The sequence below is a fragment of the Benincasa hispida genome, chromosome 6 (assembly GCF_009727055.1).
Source record: "Benincasa hispida cultivar B227 chromosome 6, ASM972705v1, whole genome shotgun sequence".
NCBI classification, from domain to species: domain Eukaryota; kingdom Viridiplantae; phylum Streptophyta; class Magnoliopsida; order Cucurbitales; family Cucurbitaceae; genus Benincasa; species Benincasa hispida.
The window spans coordinates 23,563,689-23,582,759 of NC_052354.1; the positions used below are offsets into that span (position 1 = coordinate 23,563,689).

Here is a 19,071-nt window from a genome sequence, read left to right on the forward strand (position 1 = left end):
TATTGCTAGTTTTGTTTAGTTTGACGTGGTTTATTGAGTACTTTCAGGAAACTAAGCATCATGAGCAATTTGTGCGAAAATGAACAAAAACCTGGGGAAAAACTCTAATTTTGAGCAATTACGGGTTGGCTATGGAATTAAGAAGAAACCAAGGACCCAAGATAAAAAAATAAAAAAAATAAAAAGGCAAATTTGGAAGGCAATTCAGGGGAGCTAGCATTGGAAACGTTGCAACATTGCTTCCTGACGCTGCAGATTCGAGAGAAATTTGGAATAGGGAAACATTACAACGCTACAACTTTAATACACAACTGGCATGATGCCAGCGTTGCAACACTACAAGCATCTTATAAATATCAGTGTGCGCCGCCAGGTCTGAAAGAGAGGAAAAAATAAAGAGCTGACTTGATAGATTCTAGTCCGTACAAGAGCCAAAATAGAGCCATTCTGATCGTTTTTTATTGAAGACTCGAGATTTTGATTGAGAGTTTATCTGAGAGCATTTCTGGATTGATCATGACATGAAGAAGATCGTGATTGTGCAATTTTTTTTTGAAGAAAAATCTTATATTCGTTGCGAGAGTCAAGAAGATCATGATTGGGATTCGAGCCTATTGAGGGGAGATCATTCTTCTTTGTTAATTTATTTTTTTTCCATGATGATTGGTTGTTTATTGAATACTGTTATTGGAATCATGCATGGCTAAACTTTGTTTCTAGGGTGTTGTGGATTTTAGGGATATTACTTTGAATATTGAATTTACAATTGATTGATTTTGCATAGATTTCTAAATTATTTGTACTTAATGCTTTTGATTAACTAGTCACTAATTGAATGAACTTAAGTTAATTAGATGTCTCGAGAGAGAATTTAATTTGTTGGACCCAATAATTTAGATTGTTATTTAAAATTGCATGAGAGTGAATTTAGAATAATAAGGGGTGCGATTGAAGGATCTTAATGTTGTAACTATTCAAGCGATAGAAGAGATTCAAGTTGATGGGTAGTTATTAGGATGGTTTGAGCTCGAGAGAGGATTTCCTGATTTTAGAACTTCTAGCCTCTATCAATTTAAATCAATTGCGTATCATATTCATTGTATTCCCTAAATGAAATAACATCCTAGAATTGTTTTGCTCTGAATTGTTCTTATGTGTGACTAAATTTTTGTTACCCATAGTTATACATAAAAATCATCTTTTGGTTGCCTAGATGACGAAGAATTATGATAGCTAGGTTAGAAAATTTTGCTCACGTCGGTCCCTGAGGATGATACCTTATTTGGGATTTATTACTTCAATTGTGTGCGTTTGCACATACCGTAAGTTTTTAAGGATAGATTGTAGTTTGGAATAAAAGGGTTTCCAACCACTTGCTAGGTACCCTAGATTGCTAACATACGACAGAGACAATTGATGGGAATTGTCAGTATACACTAATGGGAATTGTCAACGTACTCTAGTATGTCTAGTTGAAAATTATATGCATGTGCACATGGGGATGGGATATGATTAGGTACAGGTCCAATATATTTACCATTTTATGAGAAAGTTCATTAAGATTAGTTATCATCATTCAAGGAGAGGAAACTAATGATAACTAATCAAAGTATGTTTTATGGTTTTAAAAGGATAAATGATTGTAATCCATGGATGTACTAAGATATTATGTTATATTATTATCATGTTTTAGTATATCTTCACCAGTCAAGGGGATGAAGCTGATGCATGACAGTTTTCCATAAGCTAAGTATGTTTTTCTTAGATTTTACTAGAACTATGTTTAAAAGTATTTTATGATCTAAGTATGAAAATTTTATGAAAGAAGGCTTTGGTTAACTAAAATGTTTTAATTAAATGATATTTTTAGTTTTGTTGGAACTTGGGTATGAGAAACCCTCTAGTTTAATGTAAAAGTTGATGTATGGTTTTAAGTGAGAGTTTTATGAATACAACATTTTATGTTGAATATAAGTTCCAAAGGCTTTTTGAAACTAGAGTTTGAAAGACAAGTTAAATGATTTGTGTTATGATCTGGCTCAATTGATGATGTTGTTTTGAAAAGGAATTTTCAAATAAAATTTAATGTCTTTAAATATTCCACTCTCTGGGTATCCCACCTCATGCTTTTCAATGTTTTTGTCCTCCCCTCCGCCCTCTCCAAGGTAGTAGGAGAGTTCCAGGATTCCAGGGTTACGGGTTGCTTGTCAAAGGAAGTTCAATCTGCCACTGCCTCAAAGTATTTAATAGTCATGTCTATGCTTATGCCAAAGGTGTAATTAAATGACCTTTATAAAGGAAGAGTCAGGGTTTGGTCTATAAAGAATTGTATTCTGGTTGGTATTATAGATAGTGGAGTTATGTTGAGATGAGCTAAGTTGTATTCTGTGATAGATATGTTGTTACACAGGTTTAAAGGTTAAAGTCTAAAGCAAAATAGGTTCATAAGATGTTAATGTAACAAGTTCAGTTGGTAATAGATGTCATAAGAAGGTTGACATTTGTTGTCCTCATATCTCCTTCCCGAAGAAAGAGGTAAATCTGGGAGGGGATGTGACAACTGTGATTTTAAGGAGCAATGTATAGAAGACCTATACTTCAAAGAGTGATCATTTGGTCCAGTATAGCTAAAGACATAAAAATTAGCACTTCTTTGGGAGGCAAACCAAATATTTTTTTAATTTTTTATGGTTTATGGATTTTGTTTTGATTTATTTGGTTAAGAGTTATCTCATGATGATTTTTAACGATTCCCAAGATTATTTTTGTTGCCCAAGTACATTCAAGTACAAGTCCGCTAGACAGATTTCATGGATTACCACTTAAGCCTAAGCTTGTATCACTCATATATTGTATGATCTATTTTATTTTTCATGCATTGAGGACTATGTATTGTTTTAAGTTTGGGGTGGGGGTCATATTGCGTACTTGGTACTTGTGCTGTCTGTTTTGATTGATATGGACACTAATTTTGTTTAAATAATTTATGCATGATAATATGTTGGATGATCTGAGTTTTGAATTTTTTTTTAGGACTTTCATAGTTTTGGTTAGATTTTTTTTTTATTAAGGCTGAACAAATGAGAATCATGGATTGTATGCTCGGACTACGATGGTTAATGATTTGTTTCGAGTGTGTGTGGTACCTTGAAATAGAAATAGGATGGCATATGCCTGATTTGGGTCTTTCTAAATCCCTCTTTGGATCTCCTGTACTTTGAACACAATGTCACTTTAACTTATAACAGTTAATTGAAGGTGATTTTAAAGTGAGTCGATTTGGTTGTCACCCCAAAAGGTCTTGATTTTTGCTATTAAATGCTTGTGTTGATATTTGCTTAAGTTTGTTTACTTTTGGAAAAAAAAAAGAAAAAGAAAAAGAGAATGTGAAAAAGAGAGCAAATAAGTAAAAAAGGTTGCTCCACCTTCCTTCTAGTGTCGGTAATTAAGGACGACTATGACACTGCAGTTTTATTTGCATGAAAGTACTCGAGGGAGTGAGCATGTGTAATGTTGTGTGGCCATTTGTGTTTTGTAAATCCAATAATAATCTCTAAAAATTCACACAAATTTTCTCCTTAAAGCCCAAGTATAAATTAATTAGGTGGTAGTCTCGGTAAAGACTGAGGTTGAACGTGGGGATCTCAATTAAAACAAGAATAAATTCAATTAATGACTTTCTACTGTTGAACGTTGGGAGTGCTTGTCAATAAATGGTGTAGTGATTTGTGTAACACATAAACTACTGAAATGTAAGTAATGTTATTGAGAGAGTATGTGAGTTAGAATGTGAATGTGAATGCATGGCATAGAAAAATGTGATTGTGAATGCATGACACAGAAATACATTGAGAAAGAAATAGATGAGAAGACGGAGTTGGAACAAGCAATCCTCATACCTTTGAACCTAATGATAAGCTTATGTTCATGTTCATAACCTTTAGAACTCCACCTCTCGGTGAGTTAACCATATAAATCATGTCTTCATGATGAATGCTTAGGTTACTTGGAATGGATGAAGTATTTATCTCTAAACAATTCACTTACTCGGATAAATGAAATCCACAATCATTTATCCCACTTCCCTCCCCATTTCATCAAGTGTTCATGCCCTTGGAATTTATAAGGGATTTACTTGTCTTTGTATTCTATTCGATCTTGCCATTTGGAGCTTTATCAATAATTTTCTTGTGTACGGTACCCCCCGGGAATAGATCCACTGGAGACGGGGTGGGGCCTGTCGCTCGTAAATATATTCAACCAACTTCAATCCTTTTACCCATTAAAATCTTAGAAGATTTCACAAGACCCGACTTGACTTGATATTTTTTCTGTATCAAGAATTCAAACAAGGTTTAGGAATGTTTCCAATAAAAATTGTTTATTCTTGCATATCCCTGCGGGTTTTCCAAATTATTGCTCTCTTGAGTAGTTAATTGTCATCTCATGATTCAATGGTCAAAAGGAATTACAAGTTAGATTTAAAGCTTCATTGCCAAAACGAACAATTGCTCAATCATTAAGCTGGCTGGAATGAAGATTAATTCATCTTAATTCACTAGGAATTTAGCTACTCATGGTAAGAAAAATAAAAATGGGAGAGATAGATTATGAAATCATGATGTAGATATTAAAATGGAAATAAGTTTGTTACAATATGAAATAGAAGTGTTTAGAAACGAAAATATAGGAAATGGAGAAAATAAAATAAAAGATGAATAGGTAGAGATGATAATCACTGGAGTCACTATTGTGCTCTCTGTGATCTGAAATGGATGTGAATTTGTGCTCTGTAGTAGACAATGGAGAAGATGCTTCCTCGAGTCTTCTTCTCTGGTGGCAACGAAGGATATTCTCCAAGGAAGATCACCACGGGAATGGTGGAGGAAGAAGGTCCTTGATGGAGTTAGCATACAATTAACGGAAGAAATCAGAATCATTAAGCACTCTAATTCATCAATTTTAGCAACTAAGACAACATGCACATAAGATAAAAAGAGGGTTTCAGAAATTACCTTTGAAGACTTCAAAATTCTTCAAAATCCAACTTAATTCTCCTCAGCAATTCGTTGTAGACCACCACTTGATCTTCCCTACTATTCTCTTGGACCTTAGTTTGAATTGTGGGACTCAAAATGAGTTTGTAATTGAGGAGAATTTTAGGAGAAAAGTTAGTTATTCTTCAAGTTTGAAGAATTCTTCTTCAACTAAGAAAACCAGGAAAAATTCAGCTTGCATCCATCTCATTCAGCTCAAATTGAACTACTTTTTAATGAATTTCAGCATGTAACTTATTTTTCTATCTCAAATTGAAACCTCAAGCTTATCAAATTGAAGCAAGAAGGAGGTGGAATCAAACTGGAGAAAGTGCGTTCCAACTTTGAATAAATTTTGGAAAAATTAAATATAAAACTGATTATAATTTGAAATCTAATTTAAAATTCTAAAATCAATTTAAATAATTAATTTTACCAAAAATTAATTCTAATAATTAATTTTAAATAATGAATTAAACTATTTAATTAATTAATTTAATTTATATCAAATATTAACTAAACACTAATGGATGCCCCCACTCACATGAGTCCTGAAATTTTCTAGCACACTTAACTTGTGAGTTCTTATGATTGAGCTATCGAAAAAGAAGGTGCACCATGTTGTTATAGGTACTAGCTTTCAATTCTTCTAAGCCTTTCTTAACCATACTTTCATGTCCTCAGGATCCCTCTCGTTCGGATGTGATATCGGCTCATTCATGTACCCCTCCTGAACTCAGGTCATTACAAATAGTGTTACCAGAATAAGGTACCCAACCTTATTCGTATACTATAGATTGTTTTGGCTATTTACTCAAACTTGATCCATCTTTATGTCTCCACATAGAGTCGAAGTACTCATGTAATAACCATGAATCTTAGTTTATTGAATTTAGTATTTACAAGAGAAATTTACATATTCAATAACAGTTTTATTTAAATAAACATCAATAACATCTTTATTGCAGATAGAATATGTTTAACATTACAAACTACAAGTTTTAGGACATACAACCTAACAGTTCTCTGGAAATTCTCTGAATTCTAGAGAATGTTCTTCTTTCTCTGAAATGGTGAGTGACTCTCTGTGATTCTTCCTCTCGGAATTTTGTATTAGTTTTTATCTTTGGGTGATGGTGTATATATAGAGTTGGGCGCAAAGACCACTTCTGTCACACAAGACATTGGCAAGTGCATTAGGTAACTTTTGCATGTTTGTTTCTATAGTTGTCGGTGGTCTCCTTAGATGCACTTAGCTTTTATCGTCAGCGAATAGTATGCTTCACGGCATGGTTTATCTTTGAGTCCAACGTATAGCTCCTTCTTCTTTGTTTTCTCTTAAACTCCTTATAATAAATACATCAGTGATATAAGTCTCGCTTAAACTATCTTTTGAACTCACCGAACACATAGGAAGAAATTTTGCTCTATTCTCTTAAGATTTCAACACATATCTTCTCAATTACTTCTAAATATTCTAACTTTAAGTGAAAATAATTTTTATAAATATAGGTTAAAAGATGTGTTGCTCATAGTTGAATATTTTTCATGTACTTCATATGGGCAAACCAAAACGAAGGTGATTTTGAAAAGGATCCTGTTTGGAAAAAAAAAAAAAAAAAAAAAAGATAATTATTGGCATATGAAGGCAAATGTATTGAACTAAACCAATCCATAACTGATTTGTCCTGTATTGGTATTAGTCCGTCTAGGCCGATAATACCCAACGCATATCCGCTCTCGGCCACGTTGAGCCTAGTTGGGCTTAGATAGGCTTGAGCACAACCCTTTCTTGGATCCTCACTTGACTTACATTGTGTTGATCTCGTGATCCGTGTATATTTTGAGTTTAATTTTATCCTTTTAAGAGTTAAAGATTATCAATTTTGATTTGCTTTTGAACCCTCCTTCAATTTCCCTTCTTTGTGCCTAACATCTCTACTAGTATGTCCATATTTGTATTCCTACCATCTTTGTAACTATATACCTTAAAAAATTAGGTGCAAAAGTTACCGATTTGAAACCCAAAGCCCATTGCCTGCGGACGCATGAGTGTATGAGTGTACCGAAAGAGCAGGGTTCCGCAGAATTTCCTGATCAAGCGCCAATTTCCGCCAACGAATTGCAAAATGCAGAGACTTCGTGTGCTGCCGATTGTCGCTGCTCATCTATTTTTTGCATTTTTCACCATCACTTCAGCTCAGGATTCCCATCTCGGATCTGCTCGTGTAGTATTTCAGGTTCTTCATTACCTTCTCTGTCCATAAAATTTGAATCCATGTACAACTTCACTACGTAGTGTTAAGTGTTCGCTAACAGATCAAACTGCATTTTCGATTACCCAGACGAATTATGGCGATATCGAATTCGGTTTCTACCCGAAGGTAGCACCCAAAACCGTTGACCACATCTTCAAACTTGTTCGTCTCGGATGCTATAACACCAATCACTTCTTTCGGGTATTACAACTGCAGATCTTTTCTTCTGTATGTTTATGTGATTATGTAGGGAAAATTGCGCGTGAGATGAGTTCACATTGTCAGGTTGACAAAGGGTTTGTGGCGCAAGTGGCAGATGTAGTGGGGGGAAGATTAGCTCCCATGAATGAGGAGCAAAGAGTGGAAGCTGAGAAGACTGTTGTTGGTGAATTTAGTGATGTTAAACATGTTAGAGGTATTCTTTCTATGGGGAGGTTAGTTCTTTCTATACTACTCGCAAATTTGCTACTGCTTTCTTTTTTCTAGGACAATGCTCAGTAGCTCATGTTCTGTCTATAATGTGTGATGTAAGGTTTGAATATTCTTAAAATCTTTGATGTTTTCCATCTTTGAATGGAACTCCTTTTGTAGAAGTAGAAGAAATGTAAGTGCTCAGGCAGAATCTGTTCTGTTCACATGTTTCATTGTTGTTTATCCTGGGAGGTTAACTTGATTATTTTTGCTTCCAGTAAAAGGCTGTCGAATTGAGTTAGAATGTCATGAGTTCACCAGCCGTTGGTGCCATCCATTTCTCTCTAGTTCTAACCCCCTGCCCATTTTTCCCGACAGCTTTGTGTTTGGACATTGACAAAAATGTCTAAATTTGAAGGTGTTAATAGGTTTTTAACCCACTATTCTTAAAAAGTAATGTAGTTCTCGTTGATGTCACTTTTAACATTTAGGCCTTGACGATAACTATTTGGTGTTTAGAACCTAAGCTTGTAAACACTAGTGCCCCACCTACCAATCCAATTTTGGTGCCAAAAGACATTCTAGATGTTCGTTTAATTGAAAATGAACTAATTGATGAATGTGAAAGGAAAAAGAGATAAAGGGATGGTTATAGAGCTTTGATATTGAGAAGGCTTTTGACATGGTTGTTTGAGATTTCATAAATGATATTCTTCGAGTCATAGGCTTTGGAAAGCCAAATGCTTCATCTTTTTAGGAACCAGTTATTTAGAAAGTTGAAAAACGGTTCTTTATTTGGGGATGATCTCCTTTGTCTAAGGATGACAGGCTTACTCTTATACAAGCTACTTTGAGAAATCCCCCTATTTACTACTTGTCTCCTTACAAGACTCCCACAAAAGTGGCTTAACAATTAGAGGAGCTTTATAGAAACATCCTTTGGAGTGGTAGCAAGGAAAACAAGGGCCTTCATCTCCTTAAACGGGATCCTGTTTAATCCTCCTGGAGGATGGTGGCCTTTGGACCTTGGGTATACAACAAAGGAATGCTTTGCCAATGGTGAAATACTGGGCAGTCATATTCAAGAGAAGAGTACTAAAGAAGAAGGAAAATTGCCGGCTTCAATTCCTTGCCAATATAAGGGAGAGAAGATTTAGGAAGATAGGACCCTTACCTAGTTCCAAGATCTTTGTCAAGAACATATGGTCAAGAGAGTACGAGGAAGAGTGGAGTGTAAATAGCAACCTCAAATTCGGGTCAAGACTTCAAGTTCAAGCCAGAAACAGAGCTAGATACATCTTCAACATAGTTGGAGACCAGCCAGAGGAAGATATTGTTAATAAAAGAAGAATTAGAATGGATACTAATCATGAGGGCTTTCTAAGATTGTAAGATCAAGAAGGACGTCCTCCCTTTTGATGGATAATTGGACCTAGATGGTTTCCCATTATTTAGTGAAAATTGATGAATCTTCTTTTTCTAATATATCCCCGAGAAGAAAGGAGAAAAGCAAAATTACTTGTACACAAAATAAAGGCAGAAGTGGAAACTTGGTGGGATCCAATTAACAGCAAATAGAATGAGAATGAGGAAAACACATATCAAGCTGTAGGCAAAAATGAGAATGTTGTTGAAAGAAAGATTTATCCAAAAGAATTATGAACTGTACCTGGATATCAAAATTGTCATCAAGGAACTTTATTTGTACTAGAATATGTATAGGAATAGGTATTGCCTAAACACTTAAATGATCTAGTTGAAAACTTTATATCAGCAAGTGATCCAATTTTTTCAGGGATAAAACAAGAGAAATTCAAGATTAAATTTACCCTTTTTTCCCTTTATTTCTTATAGAAGCCAATGCCATAGGTTAGGGGATATAAATTCAAATGAAAAAAAAAATAAAGAATAAAAAATAAAGAATAAAAGAAAAGAGTACAGATTGTTCCTTTTTGTACGCTCCTTTTGTACTTTCTTCACTTAAGTCACGTTGTCCACAGTTGGAGTCTGTGTTTCGTGATGGTGACTGTGTTCATGCTCTTCTAATTTTTCTTGTGTTTTCCTTATCTATGTATATTCATATGAATTACTCTTACTTGTAGTGCAATAACTTTAACGGCTACATATTGCATGTTTCTCATTCTTCCAGTTGAGTTTATCATTTAGCTTCACTGTGAACACCAATTTGAAAGCTTACTTCTACCAGTATTCTCTTATATGTATGCAACCATGCGGTCATATAGATGTTTAGCTTGCTACCTTCTGTGCTACATGGTGCATCGTAGTCTAGCTGACTACTGACTTTGTTTTGTTTTTTATATTCCCTATCGAGTCTTCTTTTTCGTGCATGAAAAGTTTGGTCGTTCTTCCTTTTAAATTTACATGTGATCTGCGTAGATATGATGATCCAGACAGTGCTCAATCCTCTTTTTCTATGCTACTGGGAGATGCTCCTCACCTTGATGGAAAAGTATGCAATTTCCATTTTAAACATCAGACTGAAAAATCTGTTTAGTCTAGATATTTGGAACAGAAGCTAACGAATATGTTTGCATCTACTTTCTCAGTATGCAATCTTTGGAAAAGTTACCAAAGGCGACAATACATTGAAAAAACTTGAAGAACTTCCTACTCGCCGTGAGGGTATATTTGTAATGGTAACATAATATCCTTTCTTTTAGTCCAGCAGTTGGATAATCAAGGCTTGATAAGATATCTTTTGCTTGTGGCTTTCAAGAATTTGTTCAAGTTTGTGCTCTCACCTCATTAAGTGCATATATTTGTGCATAGCCATTTGCTAGAACTCCACCGTTTGTTGGCCTTCTTCTGGAATATCCTTTCATTTTCTTTGGCACTTGGCTTGTTCAGCCGTTCACATATGAATGTTGCATTCAAGTCTTTTTTGCTGTTTTTTATATTTTTCCATTTCTTCTGAACATGTTCACCCGATCATATTATTATATTTTCAATTGATGTATATGCATTTCCCCCTTATTTCTTGGCATTAAGGGGGGTATTGTGCTGTACAATAATCAGAATAAAAAGTATGGGTAGCAGGAGTATTTTAGACTCATTCCCCTCCGAGTATTTGAAACTCATTCCCCTCCCTTTATTACCAATTAATTACCTAATGCCCCATTATATTTTGAATAGAGGGACTTAAATGGTTAATTTATAATATGATAAAACCCAAATGTATTGAAATAAGACACTAGACTGCAAGATAAACCAACTCTCAGACCCTAATTCACTCACCAAAATAATGTTTAACCTCTTCCTTCTTCATTCCCTCTATTTTAACAAACTCCCTAAGAATTCTCTTCCTAATTTCTACTATACCTTTAATACTTTAATAATATTCGTAATTCCACCCGAATAACATTCCTATCATGATGTTCAAGCATTCATGCATGGGTGGAGTTACTCTAGCCATTCAACTTTACATGGTTTGATCAATTTGGATGATGTAAACTCACTATGCTACGATTGACATTTCACTGAATATTTATCTCCGGTAGAAGTTTTTCTAGTTCAATGTTACATTGATTGCTATTATCTTCTTTCGCATCACTGTTCTTGTAAATTGATCATTAATCATGTTTTCTTTCAGCCAACTGAGCGCATAACAATATTATCATCATACTATTACGGTGAGAATATTAATCCTTCTACTGTACTCTTCTCCTGTTGTATTTAGGACTCATGTTTTACATTGGGAAATGTATATTGTCAATTATTCTGATCGTCGTAGCTCCTACACCTAATCTTGTGAGGTCTCGACGTCACACGTTCGGTCTCTTTTGCATTTAGATACCAATTTGGAGAGTTGTGAAGAGGAGAGATCAACCTTGAAGCAAAGGCTTGCTGCGTCTTTTGTCGAGATTGAAAGACAGGTAAGAAAAGCCAAGTTTTAGACTACAATGAATGCTTAGACCTGGAGTATTTTATGTACGTCTTATTCTTCGTTCATATTGCTCCATAAAAAGCTTGGTTCCTTGTATATATAAAATGCTTATGGATGGACTGATCTTTTGTTGTCTGCAGAGAATGAAATGCTTCCCCTAAAATGAGCGGGACGACAAAAACTCTGACAGGGAAAACTAGAAGAGAAATGCAAATAGAAACGGTTTGTTCGATATTTTGTTCAAATCTTTGTCTCTGTCCCTTTCGCTTGACACATTTCTTGCAAGGATATAATGTATTAAATGAACAAACTATTATACATGTTGTATAAATACTAATTTAATAACATTTAAAATCGCCAAAATAGTGTAGTTTAGTAGTCAAGTCATCTACTTCGTTGTGTCAAAGGTTCAAATCTTCACCCATATTGTATTAATAAAATGTGTGCATTCATGTTAGATTTAGTGTCCTATTTGGTATCCAAGTCTGGAATACAATAAATATATGAAATTTTCATGTGGTGGTGAGCCAAAATGTAAAAATAAATTTGGAAAGAAGATTTACTGGCAGCTTACTTCTGATAAGTATCAGTTTTCAATATTTACAGATTTGAGTATTGGAAAATGTTGAAAGCAAGGGATTATAATCCTTTGATATCAAACCATGCAATGCAACTCTCTTTGCACTTGATATCTTTGTCTAGCCTGGAACAATCTTGGGATCAATTAAGATGGATCCTTGAAATTGACAAATTTTCTGAAGGCCCCACATTCAGCAAGCATTGGGTCCACAGTTCTATCATCAAATTTAAATTTAGAATGTGTTTGCTTTGACTTTTTGAATGATGCAAGATACTCATTGTGAAAAATTAATCCATCCCATCATAAACTTCTTTTCTCAAACTCCAAGTGAGCCTTCATATTGAATATTATGTTGAGGTTGTTTAGGAATTAGGCCTTGTATTCTTTAAGAATTAGAGCATGGGGTTTACATTATCAACTTTGAGAATCTTCCATTCAATATATCAGAAAGCTATCTGTCATTTCAAAACAAATACTTTTAATGGCCCGTTTGGTCCATAGGAATAAGAGGTGGGAACGAGAAATGATATTCTATTATCAAGTTCGGTACAAGTTTTTAACTTTGGAATGAAAATATTTTATTCCAAAGCATTTTATATTACCATCCATGAAAGTTTTTCATAACCATTCAAATAGATGAGTTTTCTCCATTTTCAATGGTTTTTTTTTCTCTCTTACTTTTTCTCTTTTCATTTTATTTGTTTTCCTTCTTTCTTGATATTGGTTAATTTATTTAATTTTTATAAATATGTTTAAATTAAATTTATAATTGACATATATAATTAATTTTATTAATAATAATGCTAATATAATATTTTATTCTATTATTATGAATTAATATGAAAAACCATAATCTTCTAAAATATTATGAATAACCATAATTATATTTGCTTAAATTCATTTTTTATTGGTAATATATATTAACATCATAAATTATTTATTAAATTTATTAATTAGTCTTTAAAAAATATTAATTAATTAACTTATAATAAACTAAGTTAATTTTTTTTACTTAAAACAATCTTATACACTTGTACTTCTAGTTTTAGTCTATAATTGTAGTTATTTTTTTAAAATTAAAAATATTGTTTGATGATTTAAAATCAATTAATTTATATCAACTTCTTCTGTATGGTTCAAGCTTGGGTACAAAAATCATCATTTTCTTTATAGTCGTATCTACTTTAATAAGAAAGCGCTCTTAGTTCAGTTCGGTAGAACGTGGGTCTCCAAAACCCGATGTCGTAGGTTCAAATCCTACAGAGCGTGATTCCGTTCTTGTTAGGTCTAATTACAATGAAATAACTTCACTAACTTGAATAGCAACCTAGTTTTGACCTCTCTTGTCTCTTAAAGGAACAAGGAATATATTAAACTGGAGGGTAAGTGGGTAAATTTAGTTAAATTTTAATAATGGCTTAAAATTGATTTATAACTTAAGGTAATAAAAATTAAGTGCATAAAAAAGTTTTAACACATTCTTAGACATCCTAGTCTCATTCTCATATATAACCAAATACATTCATATTTGATTCTCGGACATCTTATTCTCAGACATTCTTTATTCTCAGACATCTATAAAACCCTAATCCAAATGGCCCATGGAAGTTAATAGGATGAACTAATGAAACTATATAATATATATGAAAGGCAAAGGAAAAGGACGTTGAATACCAGGTATTGTTTATTAGCATATATAAGCATTGTATATAGAGAATGTAAACCATATATGAAATGCAACATTATTTTAAAACGAGTTTAATTGTCAGGTTTTGACTATCAACTTAGTGCATATGTTGAGAGTGGTTTTGAAATGGTTAAAATCACACTGAAACATCATTGTTGAGAATCGTTGAGTTGAGCATCAAGGTGAAGCACAAGATCATGGTGACCAAAGATGTTGGCAAAAACAATTGCCCTGTGCTGAGGGAGTTGGCTGATATTTGCTAATTCCTCCTTACTCAATGACCAATCAAAGATGTCAATGTTCTGCCTCATCCTCTCTTTGTTGGAGCTCTTTGTCACTATGCTCACCTCTTGCTCATATACCCATCTCAATGCAACCTTCCATACATATTTTTTTCATTTTTTTTATTACAAATATATCTCTAACAAAATTCAATATTGGAAAAAAAAAAAAAACATTTCATCTGCCACCAATGTTTGTGCCCATTTGAAATTAGCTTCATCATATTGTTATTTAAATATTACATTATCCATTACAACAAAAATGAAAGATTATTAATGTAATGTAATAATAGTACGCGGTAAATATAAAAAAATGAATCAAAATATTTACAAAACATAATAAAATTTTAGAACTATCAATAATAGATGGATAGACTTCTATCAGTGTCTATAAGTGACATTGTTAGACATTGATAGAAGTCTATCAGTGTCTATCAACGTCTATAATTGATAGTTCCGAAATTTTGCTATATTTTTTAAAATATTTTCAACAGTTTTTCCATTTGAAATAATTTCCCTAGAATATTTCTAACAGATACTTTTGAATGATTATATATATTTTCAAATGAAGCATTCAATGATATAAAATATATACAATGAATAATATATTCTTTTTGGTTTTAAAAGAAAAGTATAATCTCGCTCTTCAATCTTAAACCAGAGCAATATATATATATATATCAAGTGTGTTTGTTTTTGGCACAAAGGAAGAGTTAGAGCAAAATTAAGCATGGGTGAGAGTGGAAGGAAGAGCAAGAGAGGAATTAATCGATAAAATCACATATCAATTGGAACTCGAATTCGAGATCCAAAACCCAAAAAAATATCAATAATATCACTCTGCAATTTAAAATCAAAGTAAGAAATACTTACCGTGTCTGGTTTTAGTCATAGAGTAAGAGTTGGAGCACGAGTGAGATCAAACATGAACGAGAATAGGATGAAGAGCGAGAGATAAATTGATCGATGAAATTGAAGATCAACTAGAACACGAATTGAAGATTGGGAGTCCAAACTTCACAGATTTTGATGAGTTTGTTGATGGTGTTCCGAAGAGACAGAAGGAGGAGTTTAGTAAAAGGATTGAAAAGAAGAAAGTACAGAAAAAAGAATCAACAAAGTAAAGTGTGATTGTGAATATGTGAGTACATACTTGCACTTAACGGTAGTTTGGTGATGGTTTTATTAACTCAGAATTGTATTTATGAGTTTCCTTTTAAAACTCTGATTTATGAGACTGGAATGAGATTGAAAAGTTTTATGAGCTCTGATTTTATTCCTTTGAATGTGTGCTCTTTTGATTGGGACGTAAAATGTGAACTGTAGATGGAGAAGTAGATGCCATGAAGAAGAAAAAGCCTAAACCAAGATGTAGAAGATCAAGGGAAAGACAAAGTATGTAAAAAATTCGAGCGGGTCCATATAATTCATCAATCATAATCGGATTTCCATCTTAGTTGAGAGTAATAAAATTGCGTAATAATGGATAATTGAAAAAGATGTGTCCGCAAATTCTTTTGGTTTGTAGAATTGGATAAACTTCCATAAAAGTAATCTAATGGATCCCACTTACTTAAATTGTGTTGTTAGAAGTTGGTAAATAAGGTTTCAAATCATTAATGTAGAGATATGTGAGTGCATTCATCATAGATTAGAGGTTATTATTGATAGTTCGATGTCGGGTTTGGGCTCAAACCAATGCCTACCATCGACTAGTCATCTAAAATGATCGGTGATTATCAATTTTGGTTTTGAAAAGACAAATAATCATTAACTATATATGCAAGTAACGATTACTTATATAGGTAATTATTCATGGTTTTGAATGTGCATTAATTATGCCAAGTTTTATTATTTTTCTAAAGATGATCGTGGTTCGGTAGGGTTAAGGTTTTTTTTAAGGCTTTATTGACCTATTGACGGCTGATTGTTTAGTATGAAAAATAGACCATCGACTGCATAGGTTATTAAGCTGATCGAAGTCAGTTCGGTCAATTTCCGTTGGTCGACTCTATTTTTCGATTTAGTTTGTTCACCTCTATTATAGATAATGAATTTGTATAAAATTAGATCATGAAATGTTTAATCTCTCTTTGTTACTTGAAAATATCAATATTTCACAAGATAATCATACGTGACTAGGTTTCAATTTTGGTAGAGATATTCTACGTGTAGGAGGTTATCTTTTGCTTTACATGGATAAGAATGACTATAACCAAATCAATAAATCTACCATCTTGGAGATTTGTCAAAATAGGAAGTTGAGAACATTATCTCACATGATGAAACTCACTCATTTTCATATGGGTTAAGTAGTATATGAGTTAGAAATGTTAATTTGAGTTGAATATGAGTCTTCTCTTCATCCATGGTTATCTTCACAAATTGCAAGAGAGAAAGACTCAGTTTGTGATTGCAAATTGTGCCTCCTACACCGCTTCCAGGACTTGATGAAGGAAGAGCATTAGCCGGACGTTCAACCATTTTGGCTAAAAAGGCTACTAAGAGGAATTCGACTTACCACTACTTGACTGCTTGTGTCTGCTAAAGTTGGATGCAAGAAAAATGAGACTATTGCCACGATTAAAGGTCACTAATTATAGGAAATATACAGGAAACGATGACCATTGAATGGACTACAATCTAACAAACAACAACGGTCCAACACAAATTGGCGCTTCCCGGAGGCAGGATTGACACAACCACTTGTTCACACTCCAGAAGAATAACCAATGTGAAAAGCTATAATTACCCTCGCCACGTGCAAATGATTGCATCACCCCTTAAGAAGCTGACGACCCAACTCTCGACAAGACCACAATTCAACTCGTTTTGTTTCGTTAAAGGTTGTCCCAAACAAGACTCAAAGTCCATAGGATGCCCAAGCTCAAAGGAAACTAAAAGGCGACATAGGGGGATTGCATGTTCTAAAACGGCAAACTCTAACCATCGGGTCCTGAGTTGATGAATCGAGCTTAAGAAATTATACCAAAAGGGAAACAACCAAGTTCTAACACTCTACAACTTCGAGGGCCGCAATCATCCTGACATTGTCAGCATTACACATAACTCCAAATAGGAGCAAGGGAGGACCTTATAAATAGCCCTAATGAGAAGAAGTAAGCACCTCCAACTGAGAAATTCTAACTCTCTCTCTGTATTTAACCGAGGCTATAAATATTTTTTATACTAACTTAGACACCAAAGTGTATTGGACTCAACACTATACTAGTGTAAGTACTCTCGCATAGGTCAACTCAAACAATATGGTCAAACTAGAAGAATGGGTCGGAGGAGCATCCAAGAGCTGTGTGCGAGTTTCCACACCAACATAGTACATTTTATCAACTATATGTTAGTCTATTTCTACAATTTAAAATTCACAAACTAAACACAATTTTCAAATTTTAAGTTAGAATCTAAAGTTTTTAAATTGAAGTAAAATACCTGTGCAGTTGTTTTTCCCTTAGCCTCAGCAATTTGAGAAAGAACACGAGACTCTACAATTTTATTATGGCCCCAACTTGTCCCAGCTGCCCCCAAAGGAGAATAGGCTGTGACATGAATGCCCTTTGCTTTACAAAACTCCCTCAATTTTTTCTGATGCCAAACTGCACTTATCTCCACCTAATTTACACACAACACTAACCATTTCAGGTAAAATACCTAAAGTTTTTATACAATTTTAGAATTGTTTACCAAATTAGACACGTTAAACAAGAAATAGTTATAAAATACATAATTAGCCTCATTCGATTTGTGATTCTTTTCAATTTTTTGGTTTTAAAAAATAATGAATACAATGGAAAAAAACAAAAAGATCTCATACCAATGTGTAAATAATTTTTCTTACTCGTTATATCAATTTTTACTCCCTTCTCTAATCAAATACCCTCCGAATAGAGAGTACATACTTAATTTTTGCTAATTGAGTCGCACTCAAATTGACTATTGATACTTCTAGATATTTATGGCTAAACACAATCTTCGAACTCATTTTAATTTATAGTTTTTCAGCATACAACCAAACATATTTATTTAAGAAAAAAAATCAGCAATAGGTAATTTGGCACTACATTTGAGACTTTGTTTATTCCAAACGTAGGGGTATTAAAAAAATTCGATGATCCAAAAAAATAGATCAATCTAATCCAATCTATATAGTTTGAGTTGGGTTATCGATTCATCTAAGTTGGGTTGAATTCAAATAAATAAAAGTTTTATGGGTTGGGTTGGTTTATGGATTCACCTAAACTAATCCAAACCAACCCGAATCAATTCAAACTTATTATTAATTTTAAAAAATATATTATTTTTATTTATGATACAATTATTTTTATATTTTTATTTTTTATTTGATTTTATTTCATAATTTTTTTAATTAATTTATTTTCCAATAACTTTTAAAATTTTTTTGTAGTATTTTGGAAAGAAAATTTTTATAATATAAATTAAAATTGAGCTATTAATGTTAATTAAATATATGAAAATAATTGAATAAAATTTTTGCATATTAACATTTTACTTTTTTTTAGAACAAAAATTTAAATAAATGATGTGACTAACCTGAACCAACCCAATCCAAATATTTTATGATTGGTTCAGGTTCGGTTCATTATTTTTAATAAGGGTTATTTGGATTAAAGAAATCTACAATCCAACTCAACCCAACCTATGAACATCCTTATCCAGACAATTTAAAAGCTCATCGAGATTCTTATACTTAGGAATGAATAATAAAAATTTAATCTAACTAAATAATCATTATTAATGAATTTTAAGGTAATTGTTTTAAATGATAAAACTGCCTAAAATATTTTCAAATATAGATAATGATGTTTTGCTATATTTTTAAATAAGTTAACTCATTTTTCTATATTTAAAAAAATCCTTAATTTTAATTAATTAATAAAA

General features: G+C 33.0%; 2 protein-coding genes and 1 non-coding gene across 4 annotated transcripts in view; 2 read left to right on the top strand and 1 right to left on the bottom strand.

The window, feature by feature from the left end:
* The first annotated feature begins 6,803 nt into the window (after positions 1-6,803).
* Positions 6,804-12,526, top strand: LOC120079352 (peptidyl-prolyl cis-trans isomerase CYP23). 2 transcript variants are annotated; one of them, XR_005482218.1, is made up of 9 exons: positions 6,804-7,276; positions 7,382-7,495; positions 7,580-7,728; positions 10,103-10,175; positions 10,273-10,362; positions 11,316-11,355; positions 11,516-11,598; positions 11,750-11,831; positions 12,216-12,526. XR_005482218.1 is itself a non-coding variant. In XM_039033513.1 (8 exons), exons 1-8 carry the CDS (start codon positions 7,166-7,168, stop codon positions 11,768-11,770), a joined length of 681 nt encoding a protein of 226 aa, XP_038889441.1. In that variant the 5' UTR covers positions 6,805-7,165; the 3' UTR covers positions 11,771-12,066. The 2 variants fall into 2 exon arrangements, 1 of the variants encoding a protein (XP_038889441.1); XM_039033513.1 differs by lacking the exon at positions 12,216-12,526 and having other exon boundaries at positions 6,805-7,276; positions 11,750-12,066.
* An 858-nt stretch (positions 12,527-13,384) lies between these two features.
* TRNAW-CCA lies at positions 13,385-13,458 on the top strand. Its single transcript has one exon. It is a non-coding gene; the product is annotated as a tRNA-Trp (tRNA).
* A 567-nt stretch (positions 13,459-14,025) lies between these two features.
* Positions 14,026-19,071, bottom strand: part of LOC120079163 (D-galacturonate reductase-like) — an 8,353-nt gene continuing 3,307 nt past the window's right edge. Inside the window, exons 3-4 of the mRNA XM_039033335.1 lie at positions 17,605-17,784; positions 14,026-14,253 (exon numbers count right to left, since the gene is read on the bottom strand). Coding sequence (XP_038889263.1) covers positions 14,026-14,253; positions 17,605-17,784 — 408 coding nt within the window. The remainder of the gene's footprint in view (positions 14,254-17,604; positions 17,785-19,071) is intronic.